The sequence below is a fragment of the Chiloscyllium plagiosum genome, chromosome 11 (genome assembly GCF_004010195.1).
Source record: "Chiloscyllium plagiosum isolate BGI_BamShark_2017 chromosome 11, ASM401019v2, whole genome shotgun sequence".
NCBI classification, from domain to species: Eukaryota; Metazoa; Chordata; class Chondrichthyes; order Orectolobiformes; family Hemiscylliidae; genus Chiloscyllium; species Chiloscyllium plagiosum.
The window spans coordinates 35909522-35929873 of record NC_057720.1 but is presented as its reverse complement, the minus strand read 5'-3'; the positions used below and the strand labels follow the sequence as shown (position 1 = coordinate 35929873).

The 20352-nt window shown below is 37.3% G+C and overlaps 1 protein-coding gene across 4 annotated transcripts in view; it reads right to left on the bottom strand.

The window, feature by feature from the left end:
- Positions 1-15339, bottom strand: part of LOC122554293 (ERI1 exoribonuclease 3-like) — a 376858-nt gene extending 361519 nt beyond the window's left edge. For all 4 annotated transcript variants that reach the window (XM_043699081.1, XM_043699082.1, XM_043699080.1 and 1 more), the window contains exons 1-3: positions 15049-15339; positions 7591-7707; positions 1464-1523 (exon numbers count right to left, since the gene is read on the bottom strand). In XM_043699081.1, the coding sequence (XP_043555016.1) occupies positions 1464-1523; positions 7591-7707; positions 15049-15336 (465 nt within the window). In that variant the 5' untranslated portion in view covers positions 15337-15339. The remainder of the gene's footprint in view (positions 1-1463; positions 1524-7590; positions 7708-15048) is intronic.
- Positions 15340-20352: the final 5013 nt, after the last annotated feature.

The window sequence follows — 20352 nt, the reverse complement described above, 5'->3', positions numbered from 1 at the left end:
CAGCTTAACTGATGACTTCAATTTCACTCATAATAAAATTCATAAACTCCTTGTACATATTGTTGCAAGTAAAGATAGAAAAGGTGAGGGAGAAATGTTTCGAGACACAGTTGGTAAGGGTAAACAAGCAAAGAGTTATTGTTACATTGCAAGGTTGAAGCAGCGTGCATTTGTTTCACAAGAGATCAAACATACTGCTGTTTGATATGATCAAACCAAGTATGGCAATGCATTGTTAAATTAGCTATGTGCCAGATACACTCAAGTCTGTATCTTTTGCAGTTCGGAGGCAAAGATAAATGCTGTAGAATGGGCCTCATCTATCCCAGAGGCAGAGAACAGCTCATAATATTGAGGTGGGGGTAAAATTAATAGAAATTTGTCATGGTATTGATCCTCTAATATGGAATCCAGCATGATATTTGGGAATCAGTTTCCAAGTACTTCCACTAAGAGACGTGAAGTGATGTTACAACTGTACAGGACTTTGGTTAGGCCCCATTTGGAGTACTGTGTGCAGTTCTGGTCGCCTCACTTCAGGAAAGATGTGGAAGCTTTGGAGAGGGTGCAGAGAAGATTTACCAGGATGTTGCCTGGAATGGAGAATAGGTCGTACGAGGATAGGTTGAGAGTGCTAGGCCTTTTCTCGTTGGAACGGCGAAGGATGAGGGGTGACTTGATAGAGGTTTATAAGATGATCAGAGGAATAGATAGAGTAGACAGTGATAAACTTTTTCCCCGGGTACAACAGAGTGTTACAAGGGGACATAAATTTAAGGTAAAGGGTGGAAGGTATAGGGGAGATGTCAGGGGTGGGTTCTTTACCCAGAGAGTGGTGGGGGCATGGAATGTGCTGCCTGTGGGAGTGGTAGAGTCAGAATCTTTGGTGACCTTTAAGCGGCAATTGGATAGGTACATGGATGGGTGCTTAAGCTAGGACAAATGTTCGGCACAACATCGTGGGCCGAAGGGCCTGTTCTGTGCTGTATTGTTCTATGTTCTATTCTATGTTCTAAGGCACAACTTATGAAACAGTCAAAAATAACCTGCTTGATAATTATTGGTTGTCAGCAGGTTTATGTTGTAGTAACACAGTTTATCATCAATTCCATTAAAAAAATGATTTAAGAAACAAGGGACAAACTGAAAACTTGCAACTATAAAGTTAAATCAATGTTTGACTTGACTTACAATTTTACCAAAACCTACTAGTCTAGACATTTTAACCTACCTCAAACATAATTAGCACCAGATTTTCCCTTTTCTGAGCATTTCAAGTCAATGTGCAATTATGTGAAAATGAGCAGCATTAGCAAAGCCACATGAAAATATAATTGGTCCAATACAGTGCCCATACATTAATATTTTTTTTAAAAAGCTCACTCTGAAATTATGGATACATTATTGAGGTCAAAAGAGACAGTTCAAATCCAAGTCTAATGCCTCAATAAGATCTTATTTACCTGAAGGGCTTCTTGTAATGTTGGTTTTCCGTCAACCATTGACTGAACAATCCCTGTGAGCTAAATAAGAAATCAAGTTACAAGTAGGTTAAGACAAAATTACATGTTAGATGATTGTGAGATCTCTAAGCATTAGTAATATTTCAAAGAGTCATAGATTTGACAAAAGAAAATATAAAAACTTTATAAAGGTGACTTCTGTCACAAATAATTTATCATAAAGAATATCAAAATCAAAGATAATATGAAAATGTAGAGCAGAATATCCAATTGTACTTAAAAGTTAAGAGTTTTGTCTTAGCAATCTCCACATCTGTAAATCATCTCAACACTTTATAAATGAGGAATATGCATAAGGCAGTTAAATCTACTTATACAGAGGAATCTGGATTATCCGAATATCAATTATCTGAAACTCGGATTATTCGAAGGGGATCTCAAGATGCCGATTGAAACATAACGTCAAAGAGCTATTTCGACCCAGATTGTGTCTTTTATTTTTGGATAAAATGATTAAAAAAAACGTACTCGGCTCCGTTCGCTCTCTCTCTCTCTCTCCCCCCACAGACCCACACTTTCCCTGGGGGTTCTACATAGGGGTGAACCCTGCACTCCCTTTCCCCAGATAATCTCTCCAACATTGTCCTGTACAGGGCAGAGGTGGAACCTGTCAAAACATTGCAGTCGTGTGTGTGCGCGTTTGTGTGTGTGCGCGTGTGCGTCTTACTGTTGATGTCCAGCCTGACTGCCCTGTTGGGTTGGGGGGGGGGGGGGGCGTGGGCGTGTGCAGTGCTGGGAGCGGACAGGGTTGGGGAGAGATGGGTTCAGGAAGTGGGGGTGTCCTCACACGTGATGTGCTGCTGCTGCCTCGTCTCTTGAACGGGCAGCAGACTTCACAGAAAACTCCGAATTCCAGAGGGAAATCAATTAATTGAGTAATCAATTACTTGAACGAAATAGTGCCTGCCCATCTCGTTCAGATCATTGAGGTTCCTCTATGTATCATAATTTGAGGTTGCAACAATGGGAACCCCTTGTGATCTAAACTAATTTTCAATCTTACATATATCTACTAGGTATGAATGGAAAATATTTGAGAGACAAAAGCTAGATATGAAACATTAAACTGTTACAAAGCAAGTGAACATACAAAGTGACAAATTTAATATAAATACTTGACCACAGAGGGCAAGAAAAATTGACCACAGAGGGCAAGAAAAATTTATGACACCACATTGTTCCAAACGCAAATATATTTCACTAGGCTAGGTTTTTTTTCCCAGATTTACCTATTTGACAATGAGTCCCTTTGCTCTTTTCTTTCTTCACCCTCTCAAACAAAATACTTTTTCTATCTTGTTTGAATTATCACCCAGAAGGTTTGTCAATAAAACCAAAATATTCAGGCTTAAAGTAAGTTTGCAGACCCATTGCTAATCTTATTAAGTCAAAAGAAACAAACGAATATCTGAGCTCAGAGTGGTAGGTATGAAATATTCGTTCAAAAATTGTTGGGGCAATAATGTAGCATTCTCATTGCCCACCATTTTAAAAAAAGCAATTTGTAGCAAGGAAGAGGTACCACATTAGTTGTGAATTATCATACATTTATGGACAACTGCGCTGCTCAACAATCACATCACAAAACAAAAATGTGTATCAACTTGCCAACAAGTGTCAAGAAATTGCTGGAGTTGTGAATTAAATGTGAAAGAGTCTCATTTCAGCTGGTATTTCTTATTGGAAGGATTCAAATGATAACTCGATTTAAGATTCTGACATTCTACTCAATCCTGCAAGCCTGGAAAAGAACTATGATCCCTCAGTCCTGCAGGTAAATTTTATCTTCCTTAACTCAATTTTTTTTTTGTCTCCGCCATCATTTTTATTTTGGTATCTAATTTGACATGAATCACCACATTTCCTTTACTTGGTTCCATTCTCTAGCCTTCAATTGCATCAGTTAAGGAAGTACATCAGTGGACCCAACATTCAGGAGTTTCCAAATAACCACAAAAATATACCATCTGAACAGTGAAGAGAAAAACAATTCCTGTCACAAAAATATGACATAATAGCAATGTCTAACAATATGTTTCTCGCTAGTTTTCAACCATTACACCAATTAGATCTATATCTTAATTGTTCTTATCAATTCATGTGTGTCTTTGAATTGCAAAATTAACAATTGGAAGAAACTCAATCCTCAGAAGCTGGGTGAGCTCATCAAGGGAACTGGCCTGTAGTGAGAGAACGAAGGCAAAGTAAGAATATAGGTTTTAAACGTTTTCATAAGCCTTTCATAGTTAGATTTTAATCTATTCTAACCATCAGAATCTTAGATAGAAGCTATAATATGCTATTGTTAGCAGAGTTTTAGTTACTTGAAAAAAATTTTGAAACAGGAAAAACAAAATAAAGCAGAAATCCCAGGTGAACAATTCACTCTTCTTTGGTTAACAAAAAAAGTCAACAATATGTCTCCTTGAATCAGACAGTAAGCTGGTCAAGAGGACAATTTAATCCAATTATCCACTTGCTCGACAGGTAATAACCGCTTAATCAAGAAATATAATTTCAAGAAACATTTTGAGTTTGCTGATCACTATTGTGATCTGTAGGAACATTATGCACTAGTTATTCAAACTTAACTGATATTGTTACACTGCTGCAAGAATAGTCACCGTCTAGTTTTCAACATTCATTTTATTTTGCCTTAAGGTTCATTAAAATAATTTAGAAACATTGAGAGGCGATTGGAATACAATCCTTCCAACTGTACAAGCAAGTGTACAGTTAAAGTTCAGGCAAGTGTTATGGATACCAGTTTCCTCTCTCTGCTCCTGGTTAACAATCTTAAAATACGTCTTGGTGGGTGCAGTATCAACCTTATATTTGGTGGGCATAGACCTGTAGCAGAAAACCAGTCCTAAAAGATTACTAATTTGGGATATTTCTTAAGGTACTCATGAAGCTGGCTACGCTACAACATGGAAATTCAGCATGGCGGCAATGTTTTGGATTTTAAGGAAAAGGTATATACATTGCTTAACTAACACACCCAAAAACCAAAAAAAAACACTGACTTAGATCATCATAGTTCTTGCTTGTGCCACCTTGCTGTATATAATTGGATGATAAAATATTTCTAATAAGCTTTTCAGAGATGTTATTACACACCTCTGGAGTAGGAGGTACTCCTTCTGGCTCAGAGATAGGCACACCACTTGACAAAAGAGCCCTCATATAACTGGATGATATATTTGCCTTAACGTCATCTGCACTTCAAAAACTGAGAAAAAACAATTTATAATCCCACAATATGCATAAATATTGCAACTTGATGACCACAAAAACAACAAAATTCATGCCAGGGTACAATAAATAGCACAAATAGAAGCTTCATCTACATGTATCCAATTTATCATCTTAGTTCATTTGACACTTGTGATCAAGTTTAGTCTCCTAAGCCAATTCAAGAATGATAAGTTAATATGTATTGCTTTACAGAGTGCTGACATGCCAGGAGCTGACTGTGGTTTTCACTGTATGCTCACATAGTTAACAGCACTGTGACATCTCAACACAGGTGAAATAACATACTATTTGTGAAGTATGTACTGAATGGTTACACCAGTTAAGACAGCATTCAAGTTCTTTCTTTCCACTGGGGCCACGTAACAAAATTGCTCAAAAAAAAAACTACTATGGTTAATACAACATACATTTCTAAGGTAATTTTAATTAGACAAGAAAAATAAACAAGTTTATTTTATCAGAAATTAACATTTGTTTTAGGAAAAATATGCATTCTCTCTCTTTACATTTAATATTAATCAGCTCTATGAATCACAATAGAACAGAAATGTTTCATTTCAGGGTAATTCAAAATTGTAAATTTGACCATATTTAGGGAGCTTTTTTTAAAATTATGCTTAGACAGACTTGAGGCAGTAGGCATTAAAAATATCATCAGGCAAGAGAGAATAATTGAAAAGAATATAACTAGAAAAATGAGACACAGAGATTACTTTGTCTCAACCTAACAATGATACTGTAATTTGATTGATGGATGCGAAGATATATCCACTGTTGCGAACGCTCTTCAGAATGGGGTGGAAGGTCAGTCAGGCAGTAAAGTGGACTTCTATCAAAGCGTGGAGGTTCCTCAATGTGAAGTGTAAATGCAGTTAAATTCTGCCAGAATTTTCCCTCAAGAACAGTGCTGAAATCCATCATTTTGAAGCCAATTAGGAATGTCATGAAGGTATGATAATCATTTTAGAGAGAAAAATAACAGGATTTATAATGCTGAAGAATACAATTAAATCTACTTTCCTGGGAAATATAATTCATTTCCAAATAAACATTTGCAATGGTAGTTTTAGCACTCAATTATTACTACATAGAAAAGATCTTTTAAAGATCAGGATCGATTGCTGTATCGCATGTTGAGATACTTATAGTGGCTTCTTCATCAAAAACACTAATATCCAGGCACCAATCTTAGTTTTGTAACTTAAATATAAATTTGGAGTAGTCACCTTAAAATCTATTGAAACAAGTTTTCCCATTCCCAATACAATATACTTTGTCAAAGGCAGGTTTTATACCACAAAGTTTCTCACTGAATTTCTCTAAATCAATTTGAGACCAGAGAAAGTGTACAATATGCCTCTATTTTATAAAGACAGCGCTCTTTGAAATTTGTCACCTCTTGCAGACAGACCTGCAGCGTCAGCGTGAGCGAAAGGGGGCCACTGCCACTACTTGTGGCTATGAACTTCTTTATGCAGATTAGAGCAGGTGACATTTTTATCATCTCCACGTTTGTCACCCCAGTGCTGGATAAGGGAAGTGATTGATGCAATTTATGCAATGAGAAGGAATACATCGTGTTGGCTCAGACTGGAGAACAGAGAACATGCACGTGACTTTGTGTTGCTAACAGCCTCCTTCACGCTGTAGGGCATTATTGACTCCAAACACATCGGTTGCCACCTGCAATTAAATCTATTCCTGGAGGTTTCATCACATGAATTGTATGACTTTCCCTCAGAACACAATTCAATCAGAACTCAGTTCTGAAGAAGTCATACCGGACTGGAAATGTTAACTCTGTTTCTCTCTCCATAGAGATATTGCCAGGGCTGAGTTTCTCCCGTATTCTCTGGGATTGCTTCTGTTTTTGTGCACAGATTCCAGTGTAAATAAATCGGACAATATTAGTCAAAGCCACAAATGCACAACCTTTTATGTTGTTTCAAGATTTAATTGGCAAGAATGAAGCCCCTGCTCATCTAGATTGCACCCATTGGAGGAAACTTTACCTTAAAATTAAGATATAATCTTCTAACTAGCTTTACTAAAATATGTACTGAGTTTAGGGTTCGGAAGAAATCATGTTGGACTTGAAATATTAACTCTGTTTCTCGCTCTGCAGATGCTGCTAGACCTGCTGAGTTTCTCCAGTATTTTCTGTTTTTACTTCTAACTACCTATATGTGCATGGTATTCAATGAGAAACAGTCTGCATTCATATTTTTAAATATGATGTTGGATGAAAAAATTTGATAAATCTTGTAGATTGCAGGATTGTGCATTTCTAGTGAACCTCTTTGGAGGTCCCTGTATCAATTCTCCTACATAATTATTTATCAACTAAATGACAGCCTCCAGAGGGAAGAAGTTCAATTGATTCACACAAATTAACTGCTCAAACAGTTAAAGCAAAAGCCTGCAAGGTGAACTAAACTTATTTTATTCCAAAACCAAGGGACACTGCAGCAATTAACACATCATGACCAAAGATCACTAAACCAACATCTAAGATTGTTTAGATTATCTCAGCAAACAGCCCGAAGATACATGGTATACTCAAGCAGTTTCTCAGCAGCAAGCTTGCACTTTGAACATTTCACTTAAAGTAATGTGCAAAATATTGAACTCCTCCGCCTCAAATTAAACATTGTATTCAATAATGGTCACATATGAAATGTTTGACAAATAAAGTCATATATTAAATATAAAGAATTTTATAAAACATATTTTCAGATGATATTTTTGTACCATAGACTGTGTGCAAGGTGAAAAAAAATGGGTCCTGATTATTTTGTGAAACCCTTACCTCTGTACAAAAAGGTGTCAATTCTGAATGTACAACTGGTTGAACATACGTATGAAACACAGCTTCAATTTCCAGTGTCCTTCCATGTAGTTTAAGGATTGGGAATTCTATTATTTCCTGGGGGAGGGTTAGGGATAGAAAAAATGACAAAGTAAACAAAAAAAGTTAATTTCTTCTACACACGTATGCTTAAGGTCACAATTTCTTTTCAGTTCATTTTCCTAGATATTACCTGCACTGATAAATTTTTGATAATTACATCCTTTGAAAAGAAAGAAATCCTGCATCTAAAATATTTTTGCTGAGTTAGCTTTAGCTTTTTTTTCCCCATTTTTAAGACTGCCCACCAATTAGAAACTTTATGTCAAACATGGATTCAGAACATTTTTGTGTCATGTATGCAAGTTGCTTGTTCTCAAAATATGTATTCTCAGGAGGTGGGAGATTCTGACAAAACTATATTTAATGCCCAAATCTAGATGCTGTGAGAAAGCAATGATCAATGTAAAGAAACCTAAAGCAAAATGTTGGAAGCATTCTGCAGGTCTGACAGCATTTCTAGAGAGAGAAATGTGAGTAAATGTGTTGAGTGTTTGCACTTTGCATATGTGATATTTCAAAATAATATGAATATGCTTGACATGAGAACATTGTGAATATAATGTTTTTAAAAAGTCATGGAGAAACTAACACACACACACACAATGATAAATTTCCAGGATCTGCTCAGTTCGCCATAGGCTACTAAAATATATCAGTGAGGAAACTACAGGAACAACAATCATAATTTTCCTCAGCTTTCCAGATTCTGGAACTGTCATGTTGGATTTGAACATGACAAATGTCACTTTTTTTATTTAAAAATCAAGGGATGGAGAAATCAGGAAATGACAGACCGGTCAGGTAAATATCAGGTGTGTACAATCTACCTGCAGAGATAGTGACTGAATGCTTGAACATTGTCAGCTGATCCACAGAAACAATGTGGATTTATGAAAGTTACATGATATCTGAAAAATCAGCTAATATTTTTGAGGAAGTTGCCAATATGATAGGCAGGAAAATATCCATGGATACTGACGATATAAAAAACCTTTTGATCAGATTCAACACAAAGATTATTAAAAATTGTTATCGTGTACCATGGATTGATCATTGCATAGGAGATAGAAGACACAAAATAGGCTGGCCAGTGCAAAGTGTGTGCATGAAGTGATCCTTGCATTAGAGAACACGTAGACCCTGGAGCTCAGGATTCATATAGATAATGCCATTAAGCTGCAGACAAATTTCTGGTTGCTGCATTGCCTTCAGGTAGTGGCTGCTGGCATAATCAAATGAGCAAACAAGAGAACACATCCAATGTTAATTGCTCTGGACCTCAAGACAGTGATCAACAGCAAAATTAATTCTACAGAAATCCTAAAAACAAAAATGTTACTAGTCGGATTAGATATATTTTAAAGCCACCTGTTCAAAAAGGTTATTATGCACTGCTGGCACAGGTGGGATTTGAACTTGGGTCTCCTAGTTCATAGGCAGGGACACTACCACTGCACCACATCCTTTTATAGTGAGTTGAAATGAAAACCTTAATAATATACAGTTCTTTATCAATATCTGGAAACAACTGCATATAGAGATCAACACAAAGGAATTTTTTTTAAAAGAGAGGTAGACTGCTAAAATGAATTTTAAAAATCATTCACAAAAATGCTATTTTGATCCCTAAAAATAATGAAAACATAGTAAAGTTGCAAAAGTACTGAACAAATTCTCGTACTTAGACGAATTTCTCAAGAACACAATTTTGGTACAGATATTTTACCTCAAAGCAGAAGTCTGAAGCTATGCAGATATTGATGGAAAAAAAAGACGAGATGATGAAATAATTTAAAAATAACAAAACCATTGTTAACACCAAGATACAACCATTATTAGTTAAAATGAAGCAAATTTCAATTTCCATTTAAATCACGTTTATAATTTGATTGGTTTGGCGCCAATGTTAACATAATACTTCTCCTACACACGGGAAGATTATTGATTGAGGTTCCACCAATTCAAATTTATCAAGAAATAACTGCAATTTACTTCAATACTGTTTGCAGAATAGTATCTGCTCAGGTTCATATGATGCAATGGAAATGCAAACAGTCCTTTCAGCTCTGGAACGGTGTTCAAAATCAAGTTTTACTAATGAGGCCAAGTATATGTTATGAATTTAAGAGCAATACCCAAAAGAGGCATGTTCATAATAAAAGCCCCAATAACTTACAGTCCCACTAGCATCATAATGGTATAGTATGGGTGACCTTCTGTGGTTAGAGTTAAGACACATTATTGAGACAGGTTAGGTGGAGCTACAGTCTGTATCTAATGACCCATTATACTGAGAATGAAATCAATGGTCAGGAACCTTTTATATTGGATTCTGAATCATTTTCATCCAGCTTGAATAACTAGTGGCTATTTAACTGATCGTACATTGGACACCTCCCACTCCCAACACCCACCATACACTGTTGAGTCAATGATAATGCAACAACACATGTAATGACATCTTAATATTTACGATCTGCCATTTAAAATGACTCGCAAAACAGATTATGAAACTGCCTACCAGTTTTACTGAAGTTATTTCCTCCAGGATCCAAGATAATTTCACTCATCAAGATATGGGGGACATGGAAGAAGAAGTGTCAAGTCATAACACTCCAGTTATCACACTGAGAGGAAGTGGCTTTCTGTTCCATGAATTTTGTACATTCATAAATCTAATTAAAACTCGCCCATAATCACTTCATTTTAAATACAACATAGGAAGTTTAGAATTCTTGATTTTGAATTGCAAATATAACCAAGTATATACAAATTCTGACTTGAGTTATGTAATCATCATCTCTTTCCCATTGTTATTGTAATAACACAATAATTTATTTATAAGCAATTAACAGATTTACACCGGTTCTTAAAAAGTATATACTGAGTTATCAGCTTTCCAGTAGTTTTTCTTCATACACAATAAAACAATAAGGGGATGACAAGGCTGCAGCATATGTGGAAATGTTGAGTTATGTTTTAAGTCATTGCAATTAAATCGAAGTAGCGTATTAATAACTTTTCAACCCTTAAATTACATTGTTTTGAAAAACACACCAGCAGGCATTGTTCTGTGCAGAATATAGCAATTTCAACCTTTTCATCTGTCAATTATTTAAGTATCTTATGAAAATTTGGCTTTCTTTCGTGTATCAATTGTGATTAGGCTAGATACATCAGTCTCAGTAATCACACTGCCAGATACAATATACCTTACAACTCACGTAAAACAATTAAAGACTGCTTGCAATTGTCTGGTTAGTAATATTAAGGTAGAAAAGGGACCCTGAAAAATACTCTCAGTTGATCTGGCTGACATTGTGAATCTGATGGCAGTAACATATAAGCTTTATAGGGAAATATATTTTAAAGAAGCAATACAATATAGTTCTCACCACCATCTGGATAACAAATTGCAAAACGAGTAAAATGGGCATACAGGAACTTGTTTTTCAATATATACTTCTGTTTTGATTTACACAATAGCCGTTTCTAAATAATTTATGGCATGATAAATTTATTGCACAGTTCAAGCTAACTGCAAATAAGAATTGCCAAATAATTAGATTTTAGTGCAATGCTTATAAATTATCCACTGATTTGTCCAGACTTGTTTGTCAACCCTGTTGTGCTTTAGGTCATCTTTGACATTTTGGTGTTTGTGTTTTAATTGCTGATTTACACTTTGACAGATGAGTCTTGATGCCTTATGTCCAGGTCTGTGATGTCTAAAGGGATTCAAGGCAATTAGAGGAGAAGTGCTCACCTTGGAAATGATGTGATACTTTATTCTTTTCCTTTAGAATTCAGTTAAGAGGGGTACAGTAAAGAATGAATTGTCTTACAATAACATAACAGATGCAAGATTAAATTCAAATGAGGATTTCACAACATACAGCGATAAGTAAAACTTTGGGTTGGTAAACACTATCTGCATAGCATCAGACTGCTGACATTAATTACGTTATGAATAAAATTTGTTTTATTAAAAAATGATTTTACAGTCAACAACTTAAGCTAAAAGTGGCAGTTAGAAATGGCATTAAGTAACTTTTCTCTTACATAAAATGTTTACGCCCGAGCCTTTCTATAATAGGATGGCACATAATTGTGTATGGTCATTGTTCCATTCCATATTGGAGATGACAAAAATCAAATATTCTGCATCAGAATTAAATAAATATTATTTCTATCTATGCATTCCATGTACATTAAAACCTGACGAAATTGGCTCATATGGGGAGTTGGCATGACGTGCTGCAACCTCCAGTCTACAAAGTGTTGGAAGACAAATTTCATTCCCCTCTCGCCATACTGTATGAAGTTCTCATTTTAGCAGCAATGTTGTGGGAATATGCAAATTGGAGGCTAAGTACTTGCTTGCGCCAAAAAAAATATTAAAACCAGAGTTGTCTTTGTGGCTGTTGTTTTACAATTCATTCTGGTCTGTTCAGAGGTATGTGACATTAACTCTCCCATTCACATTTCATGCAGAAGAATCTTGAGAAACCAAAAGGGAACTGATTAACCAAGTTATTTTTCAGCAACTTTAGCAAAACACCTGAATCCCTTTGAATTCATCTGTTTTAAAAGAAATGCTGAAGTTATACTTAATAGACTGTGGAACGCACCATTAAAATCAACTTTTCTGGGCATACTGGACTCAAAATGGCCTTTCAGAGATGGCAGATCTTTGCAAATGTAACCTTGCTGATGGTAAATGTTGTAAACTACAAGGTGCTGGCATGCTGATTGTCACTTGCAATATGTAAATAGGAACACAAACTGCACATGATGTGCCTTTTTAAAGACTTTTTTAATGCAACAAATGTAAACTAAATGCATGCCAGATTAATTAACCATGTTCATGAATCCAGTTTACTAAGGATTTCTAGATTCCCCTTGGGTATACTTCTTTTCAATTTCAACTTTAATAACTTCAATTCCCAATCACAAAAGCAGACCCTTTGGTCCTCTACATTAGGAAGACAGGACGTCTACTTGCAGGGCGCTTCAAAAAACATCTCCAGGACACCCGCACTGACCAAACCATGGCTGAACACTAACTCCCCCTCCCCACTCCACCTTGAACATGCAGGTCCTGGGCCTCCTTCACTGCCACTCCCTTACCACCTGACAGCTGGAGGAAGAATGCCTCATCTTCCACCTCAGGACTCTCCAACCCCATGGCATCAATGCGGATTTCTCCAGTTTTCCCATTTCCCCTCTCCCCGCCTTATCCCAGTTCCAACCTTCCAGATAAGCAACGCCCTCATGACCTGTCCATGTTCCTTCCCATCTATCCATTCTACCCTCCGCTCCAATCTATCACCATTACCCCCACCTCCATCCAGCTGTTGCACTCTTGGCTACCTTCCCCCCCAGTCCCAGACACCCCACCCCTCCCATTTATTTCTCTACCCCAGAGGCTCCCAACCTCATTCCTGATGAGGGTGGTTTGCCCGAAATGTCAATTTTCCTGCTCCTTGGATGCTGCCTGACCTGCTGTACGTTTCCAGCAGCACACTCTCGACTCTAATCTCCAGCATGGGCAGTCCTCACTTGTGCCTTTATTCCAAATTAAAGTAGTCCCACCTGCCTGCTTCTGGCCTATGTCCTTCCAAACCTTTCCTTTTCATATAAATATCCAAGTGTATTTTAAATGTTGAAACTGTGCCCACACTCACCACTTTCGCACGAAGTTCATTCCACACACAAACAATATCTGCCCCTCATGTCTTTTTTAAATCTCTCTCCTCTCACCTTAAAAATATGTCCCCTAGTCTTGAAATCCCCCATCCTAGGGAAAAGACACCGACCATTAACCTTATCTATATCTCTCATGATTTTATTAACTCTGTAGGGCCACCTCTCAACCTCTCACATACCAATAAAAAAAGTTCCAACTTTTCGTTATAACTCAAACCTTCCAGAACCAGCATCATCCTGGGAAATCTCTTCTCTCGCTTGAAGTATCTTTCCTACACCAGAGTACCAGAACTGGACACAGTATTGCAGAAGAGGCCTCACCGATGTCCCATACAACCTCACCACGACTTCCCATCTCCAATACTCAAAAGGATTGAGCAATGAAGGCAAACATGTTAAGCATCTTTTTTAACTACCCTATCTATATGTAATGCAACTTCAAAGAATTATGTACCTGAACCCCTAGGCCCTTCTGTTCTGCAATACTAGTTAATCAGTTCTGAGATAGCAAATATCACAGAGCAGTAGTATGGGTACAAGTATTAACTTTGGCATGTATGGACTAGGAATATTGAATTGATTATGTTTTCACTTGTAAACATAAAAGGTGATAGGATTGCTTTTTGAAGATATGAAAATGGACCAGTTAACATGGACTACAAGTTGTTTCACTTTGTCCAGAAAGGTAGAACCAACAGGTATGGCCTACAATGGAAAATGAATATTTTCAAAATTCTCTGTGAAAATAATATTTCAGCAAGGGAGTGGTCAATCTCAAGCAGTAAATGGATTAACGGCAGCTCTCAGCTATGTTTGATGTTATGGTTTGTCATGGTTCAGGTCGCACAAGACACCCTTTGCTAGTGCTAGACTTAACTTAATTCAAGTACACAGTAGCCAGATAATATTTTATCAGGCAAACCAAAACTGATCTAATTTTGAAAAACTATACAATATAAAGGCAAGTGCAGTTTTGATCAACGGCCAATAGATGTCACTATTGCAATTAAATATTAAAATGATATATTTACAGAATTAAGTTAAAAATCACACAGGTTTGTTTGGAATCATCAGCTTTTGAATTTCTGCTTCTGAAGCAGCACTTCGAAAGCTAGCGATTCCAAATAAATCTGTTGGACTATAATCTGGCGTTGTGATCTTTAATTTGTCCACCCCAGTCCAACACTAGCACCTCCAAATCATATTTACAGAAGGCGTCTAGAAGCAGATCATTGCTCCATCAAGTACATCTTTATTTGACTTCAAGGATTGTAACGTTGCATTTCTGCAAATTGGGCATATAAATCTAAACCAACTTTTCTGGATTCAGAAACTAAAAAAAGTGCTGGAGAAACTCAGCAGAAATATTCAGAACTGGTGAAAAGTCACTGAATTCCAAATGTAAACTTGGTTTTTCTCTCTACAGCTGCTGCCAGTCCTGCTGAGTTTCTCCAGCACTGTGTTTTGTTTCAGATTTCCAGCATCTGCAGTCCTTTGTTTTATTCTTATATTCATAATCCTGAATCAATATGATGTTTGGGGACAATTAAGTTAATATTTGGCTGATACAGACACTTATAAATACCCACCATATAAATATTTTTGAATTAGTAAAATAATTTCTAGAAGTATGACCAGAAAAAATACCTGAGGCTTTATTAATTGTTTATCACAGGTTGCTTCAAAGTCCAAAACCAAAAAATTATGGTAAGTTTGTGGATGGAATGATTGTCTGGATGGTGGTTGCTGTACTGAAGCCATATTATCAACACACAGAGTAGGTGAATGAACGTCTGAGTACCACTTGCTGTTAGAAACCAATTCTGCACTTGTTCTCTCAGAAGACAGAAGTACTGAAGACCGTCCCAATCCAGAACTTGTGTGCAAAATAAGAAGAAGATTGGCACGTCTAATCCAAGGGATAAACTGCAGCATTGGATTTCTGCAACAAATCAATACAAAAAACCAGAACATTAGGATACCATGAAGTAGCTTGAAGATTTGTATAACAGTGTGAAGGCAACATGTTAAACTACTCCAAACATTCAAAAGAAAAAGTTATATATTCAATTGACAACTGTTCTGGACCTTTAGAAAGCTTATTGATTATGTGTTAGTTTACATCACAAAATTTTTGGATAACAATTTTTTTTTTCAGGGAACGTATTCCATTCTTCCTCTCTTACTCCAAGCTAGAAGATTAACAAAGATACCCATTTGTGATCCTTGACAAATATTCCTCCTGGATTTGCGACCCACACAAAAGTGAAGTTAACAAGTTCAGGAAATATTACTAAACTGGTAGGATTAAAATTAAGTTTTATTGTCATGTGTACTCAAGTATAGATTTACAGGAATAGAGTGAAAAGTTTACAATGTCGCCTGTCATGGCGCCATCTTAAAAACAAAGTACCTAGGAACAAATCTTAAGTACAAAAGAGGAACAAAGAAGAAAAAAATTGCATCACTTTACAGTGATTCATAGTATAAAGTTAGAAATAAGACACAGTTGAAGGGTAAACATTGCAGTCAAAGAAACAGATTACAGATAAGCATTACATTGCAGTAGATCAGAGCAGAGGCTTCCACAGGTGGTCTGACCGGCTCAGCAAGCCACTGGTCGCCCGTGCCGGACCCCAGTCCAACAAACAGTTCCACTCTGCACCATGTCTCCAGCGTTACTGAACAAAATAAACAGCAACACAAAGCTTTTTGAACAACTACATTGGCAGTGATGTACAGTTCAAAATGAAAAATCCAGGAAATTCAAGTTGCAACATTGTGTTATATGAGTAATACATAATCCTTTTTACATTACTTTCTAAACTCTCTTCAGTCCTTAGCAAGATTCTTTCTTATTTTTGTCTGTGCTATGCAGCCTTTTTTTTTTTAAATTTGTTTACAACATTAAGGCAATGCCGATGCTATCAGCATTTATTATCCATTCCTAAGACGTCTGGAGAAGGTGGAGGTGAGAAGCTGTCTTCTTGAACACTTGAATTCCTACCCTATGACCTGATCTTGCAACCATAGTATTCATGATTAAATATATCGCCCAGGATGTTGATAGAGGGGGATTCAGTAATGATAATGCCATTGATTGTCAAGCAGTGATAATAATGCCATTGATGATGATGATTGGTCATGGTCATTGACTGGTACTTAAGTGGTGCAAATATGACTTGCCATTTATCAGCCTAAACCTGGACATTGTCAGGACACAGTCTGCGACAGTAACTGAAGAATTGTGAATTGTCCTGAGCATTGCAACCCATCAGTGGACATCTCCAGTTCTGATCTTATTTTAGAGGGAAGGCCATTGACGCAGTTGAACATAGTTGGGTCTAGTACAAGGAATGAGGGTTTTTGTGGCAGCAATAAATATCCCAACCCCAAGGCCTGGCGGCCCGGTTTCAAGTCTCACCTGCTGCAAAAGTGTGAAATAATATTTCTGAACTGGTTGATTAGGAAGTATTTGGAGGAACTCTTGCAGTGATCATTTTGGACTGAAATGATTGAGCTCCAAGAATCAATACATCTTCGTTTGTGATAGGCGTGACTCCAACTAGCAGAGAGACTTCCTGAAATTCCCCTTGACTCCAATTTTGCGAGGGATCCTTGATGCCACACGTGCTCAAATGTTGTCTTGATATCACTTTCACCTCAAGGGTGCAGTTCTACTCTTTCTTCCATGCTTCAGCCAAGGTTGCAATGAGGTCAGGTGTTGTGTGGCCTTAGCAGAACCTATGCAAGGAATCAAAGAGTGATAGCACTACTGACGACACTTCCAAGCACTTATGATCAAGAATAAACCGATGAGCAATAATTGGCTGGTCTATTTGTCCTGCTTTTTGTGCACAGAATACATCTAGGTAGCTTTCATCATTGTTCGGTATATGCCAGTGTTGTAGTTGTGCTGGATCAGTTCGGCTAAGAGCACGGCTAGTTCTGGAGCAACTGAGTGGCTTGCTAGGCAATTTCAGATGAGAGTCGATCACACTTCTGTGATTATTCAATGACCATTCTAGATCACAAAGGGTAGCAGATTTTCTTCCATAAAGGATATTAGTGACGCAGATGGGGTTTTTCAACAATTGACAATATTATTTGACCACCACTAAAACAGTTTTTTTTAAAATTCCAGATTTTATAATCCATGTCCCTAGGATAATAGCCTGGGACTCTAGATTACCAAATTTGTGATATTAAAACAAGCTGCAAACTCCACCTTTCCTGTTATACATGCTCAAAATTACTTGATTTCTTGTGGATTTCTCCCCATTACTTCACCCCCACCTTCCTAATTTACATACTTAAAATACAGTATATGAATTATGTAAATTCCACAGAAGAAAACGAAAGGAAGGCTAATTAAAGTATTTGTTTTCTGAATATCATCTCCCTTAAATTTTAGTCAGTTGAAAGCGGTCTGCCAAAAGTAATAAATGGTGCCAGGAACAGCAAGGATTTTAAGTAAGAATTAGATAGTACAGTTCCAGGTACAGCTGTTATACAGTTCACAGATTTTTTTTTAAAATCACAGATTTCCTGCCAACAGGTAAGGGTTAATCTTGTGGAAACATCAGCTCAGATGCCTAGTGAACAGCTGTTAAAAGATCTTCTTTTGGTTAGATGTTTTTATTATGTTCTCTAGATTTGCCCTTCCATCCCTTAAGAGGCTTCTCTGCCTGGGATACTGGCACAGTATGGTGACAGGAAATGGAAATGTAACTGATGTACCACTGTAAAGGGCAAATCTAGATGCGGCAGAGGTTTTAAATTAATACAATGGGTTTGGGGTGATAAAGAGAAATCTATAAGAAATTAAACAAACATAAAATTAACGAAAATGGAAGGTCCAACAATGGACAAACAAAAGTAGGGACAAGAGAGTTACAGAAAAGGCGTTTAAAAAGAAAGTTTCAATGAACTATCACTAAAACCGAGTTGAACTGAACAGGTCATAACAAAGCAGCAAAAGTGGAAATAATAATAATGAGGAATTGAATATAGTGGAGATTAGTGAAACATAACTACAGAAAATTTATGACTGGAAAATGAACACAAGATCAAATAGGACTTAGAAAAACATAGGGGAGGAGAAAAATGGAGACGAAGTAATTACATTTAATAGAGATACATAATGGCAGCAGAAAAAGTGATGGAACCATCAGTAAGATTGGATGAAGATACAAAAATAATAAATTATTAAATCATACTTATTGATGTAGCCAACAGACCACCTAATAATAGGGAGGTGAAGAAAGATGTAAAATATGCAAATTATGGAAGTAAAGCACATCATGGAGATTTTGACCATCCTAGAATTCACTAATCAGTTGATATATGCAGACAGAATGAGCAAATGGTATTCATATCCTGTTATTCTTTATTTGTTCGTTAGATATGAACGCCCCTGGCATGACCATCATTATTTATTGCCCATCCCTAATTGCCTTTGAGCAGATAGTGGTGAGACAGTATACCATGTTAGGTGATTTCAGGAGGGCAAATAAGAGTCAATCACATGGCTCTGTGGTCACATTTAGCTCTGACCAGAAAAGTAGTTCGTTCACTGAAGAACATTAGCGCACTAGAGGAGTCTTTTTTAATGATAATTAGTAGTTTAGTTTTTTTAAAAAATGTGTTAATGGATACAAGTGCCGTCGGTTGAGCTAATTTTTCATTAATTTGTGCAATGTGGGCATCGCTGGCTGGCCATCATTTATTGCTCGTCCCTAGTTGCCCTTGAGCTGACTTCTTGAACCGTTGCAGTCCACCTGCTGTGGGTAGACCCATAATGTCCTTAGGGAGGGAAATCCAGGATTATGATCTAGCGACAGTGAAGGAACAGTAACATATTTCCAAATCAGAATACTGAGTGGCTTGGAGGGGAAGTTGAAGGAGTTCCCATATATCTGCTGCATTTGTCCTTCCAGGCGGAAATAGTCATGGGTTTGGAAGGTAGTGTCGGAGGCTTTTTGGTGACTTTCTGCAGTGCATCTTGTAGATAATACATGCGTTGCTACTGAATGTTGGAGGTGGAAGGAATGAATGCTTGTGCCAATCAAGTGGGCTCGTTGTCCTGGACGATATCAAGCTTCTTGACCGTTGTTATTGGAACTGCATTCATCCAGGCAAGTGGGGAGTATTCCATCACACTCCTGACTTGTACCTTGTAGATGGTGGACAGGCTTTAGAGAATCTGGTGGTGAGTTACTTACCGCAGTATTCCTATCCTCTAACTTGCTTTTGTAGCCACTGTGTGTTATATGTCGAGTTCAGTTGAGCTTCTGGTCAATGATAACTTCCAGGATGTTGATAAAGGGGGATTCCGTGATGATAACACCACTGAATTACATGAGGTGGAGGTGAGATTGTCTCTTATTGATGATGGTCATAGCCTGGCATGTGTGACACACATGTTACTTGCCACTTGTCAGCCCAAGCCTGGATCTTGTTGCATTTGATGGACTGCTTCGGTATCTGAGGAATCATCATAGCACTGAACATTGTGTAATCATAAGGCAAACATCTCACTTCTGACTTTATGATTAAGGGGAGGTCATAGATGAAACAGCTGAAGATGGTTGGGCCTAGGACACTACCCTGAGGAACTCTTGTAGAGATGTCTTGGAGCTGAGATGACTGACCTCCAACAACCACAACCATCCTCCTGTGTGTCAGGTATAATTCCAACCATGGATAGTTTACCCCTGATATCCATTGATTCCAGTTTTGCTTGGGCTCCTTGACGCCACACTCGGTTGAATGCAGCCCTGATATCAAGATGGAACAATAATTGGCCAAGTTTGATTTGTTGTGCTTTTTATGTTGGATCAACCTGGTCAATTTTCCACATGGTCAGATAGATGCCAATGTTGTAACTGTACTGGAACAGCTTGAAGAGGGGAGCGCAAATTCTGGAGCATTGGTCTTTAGGACTATTGC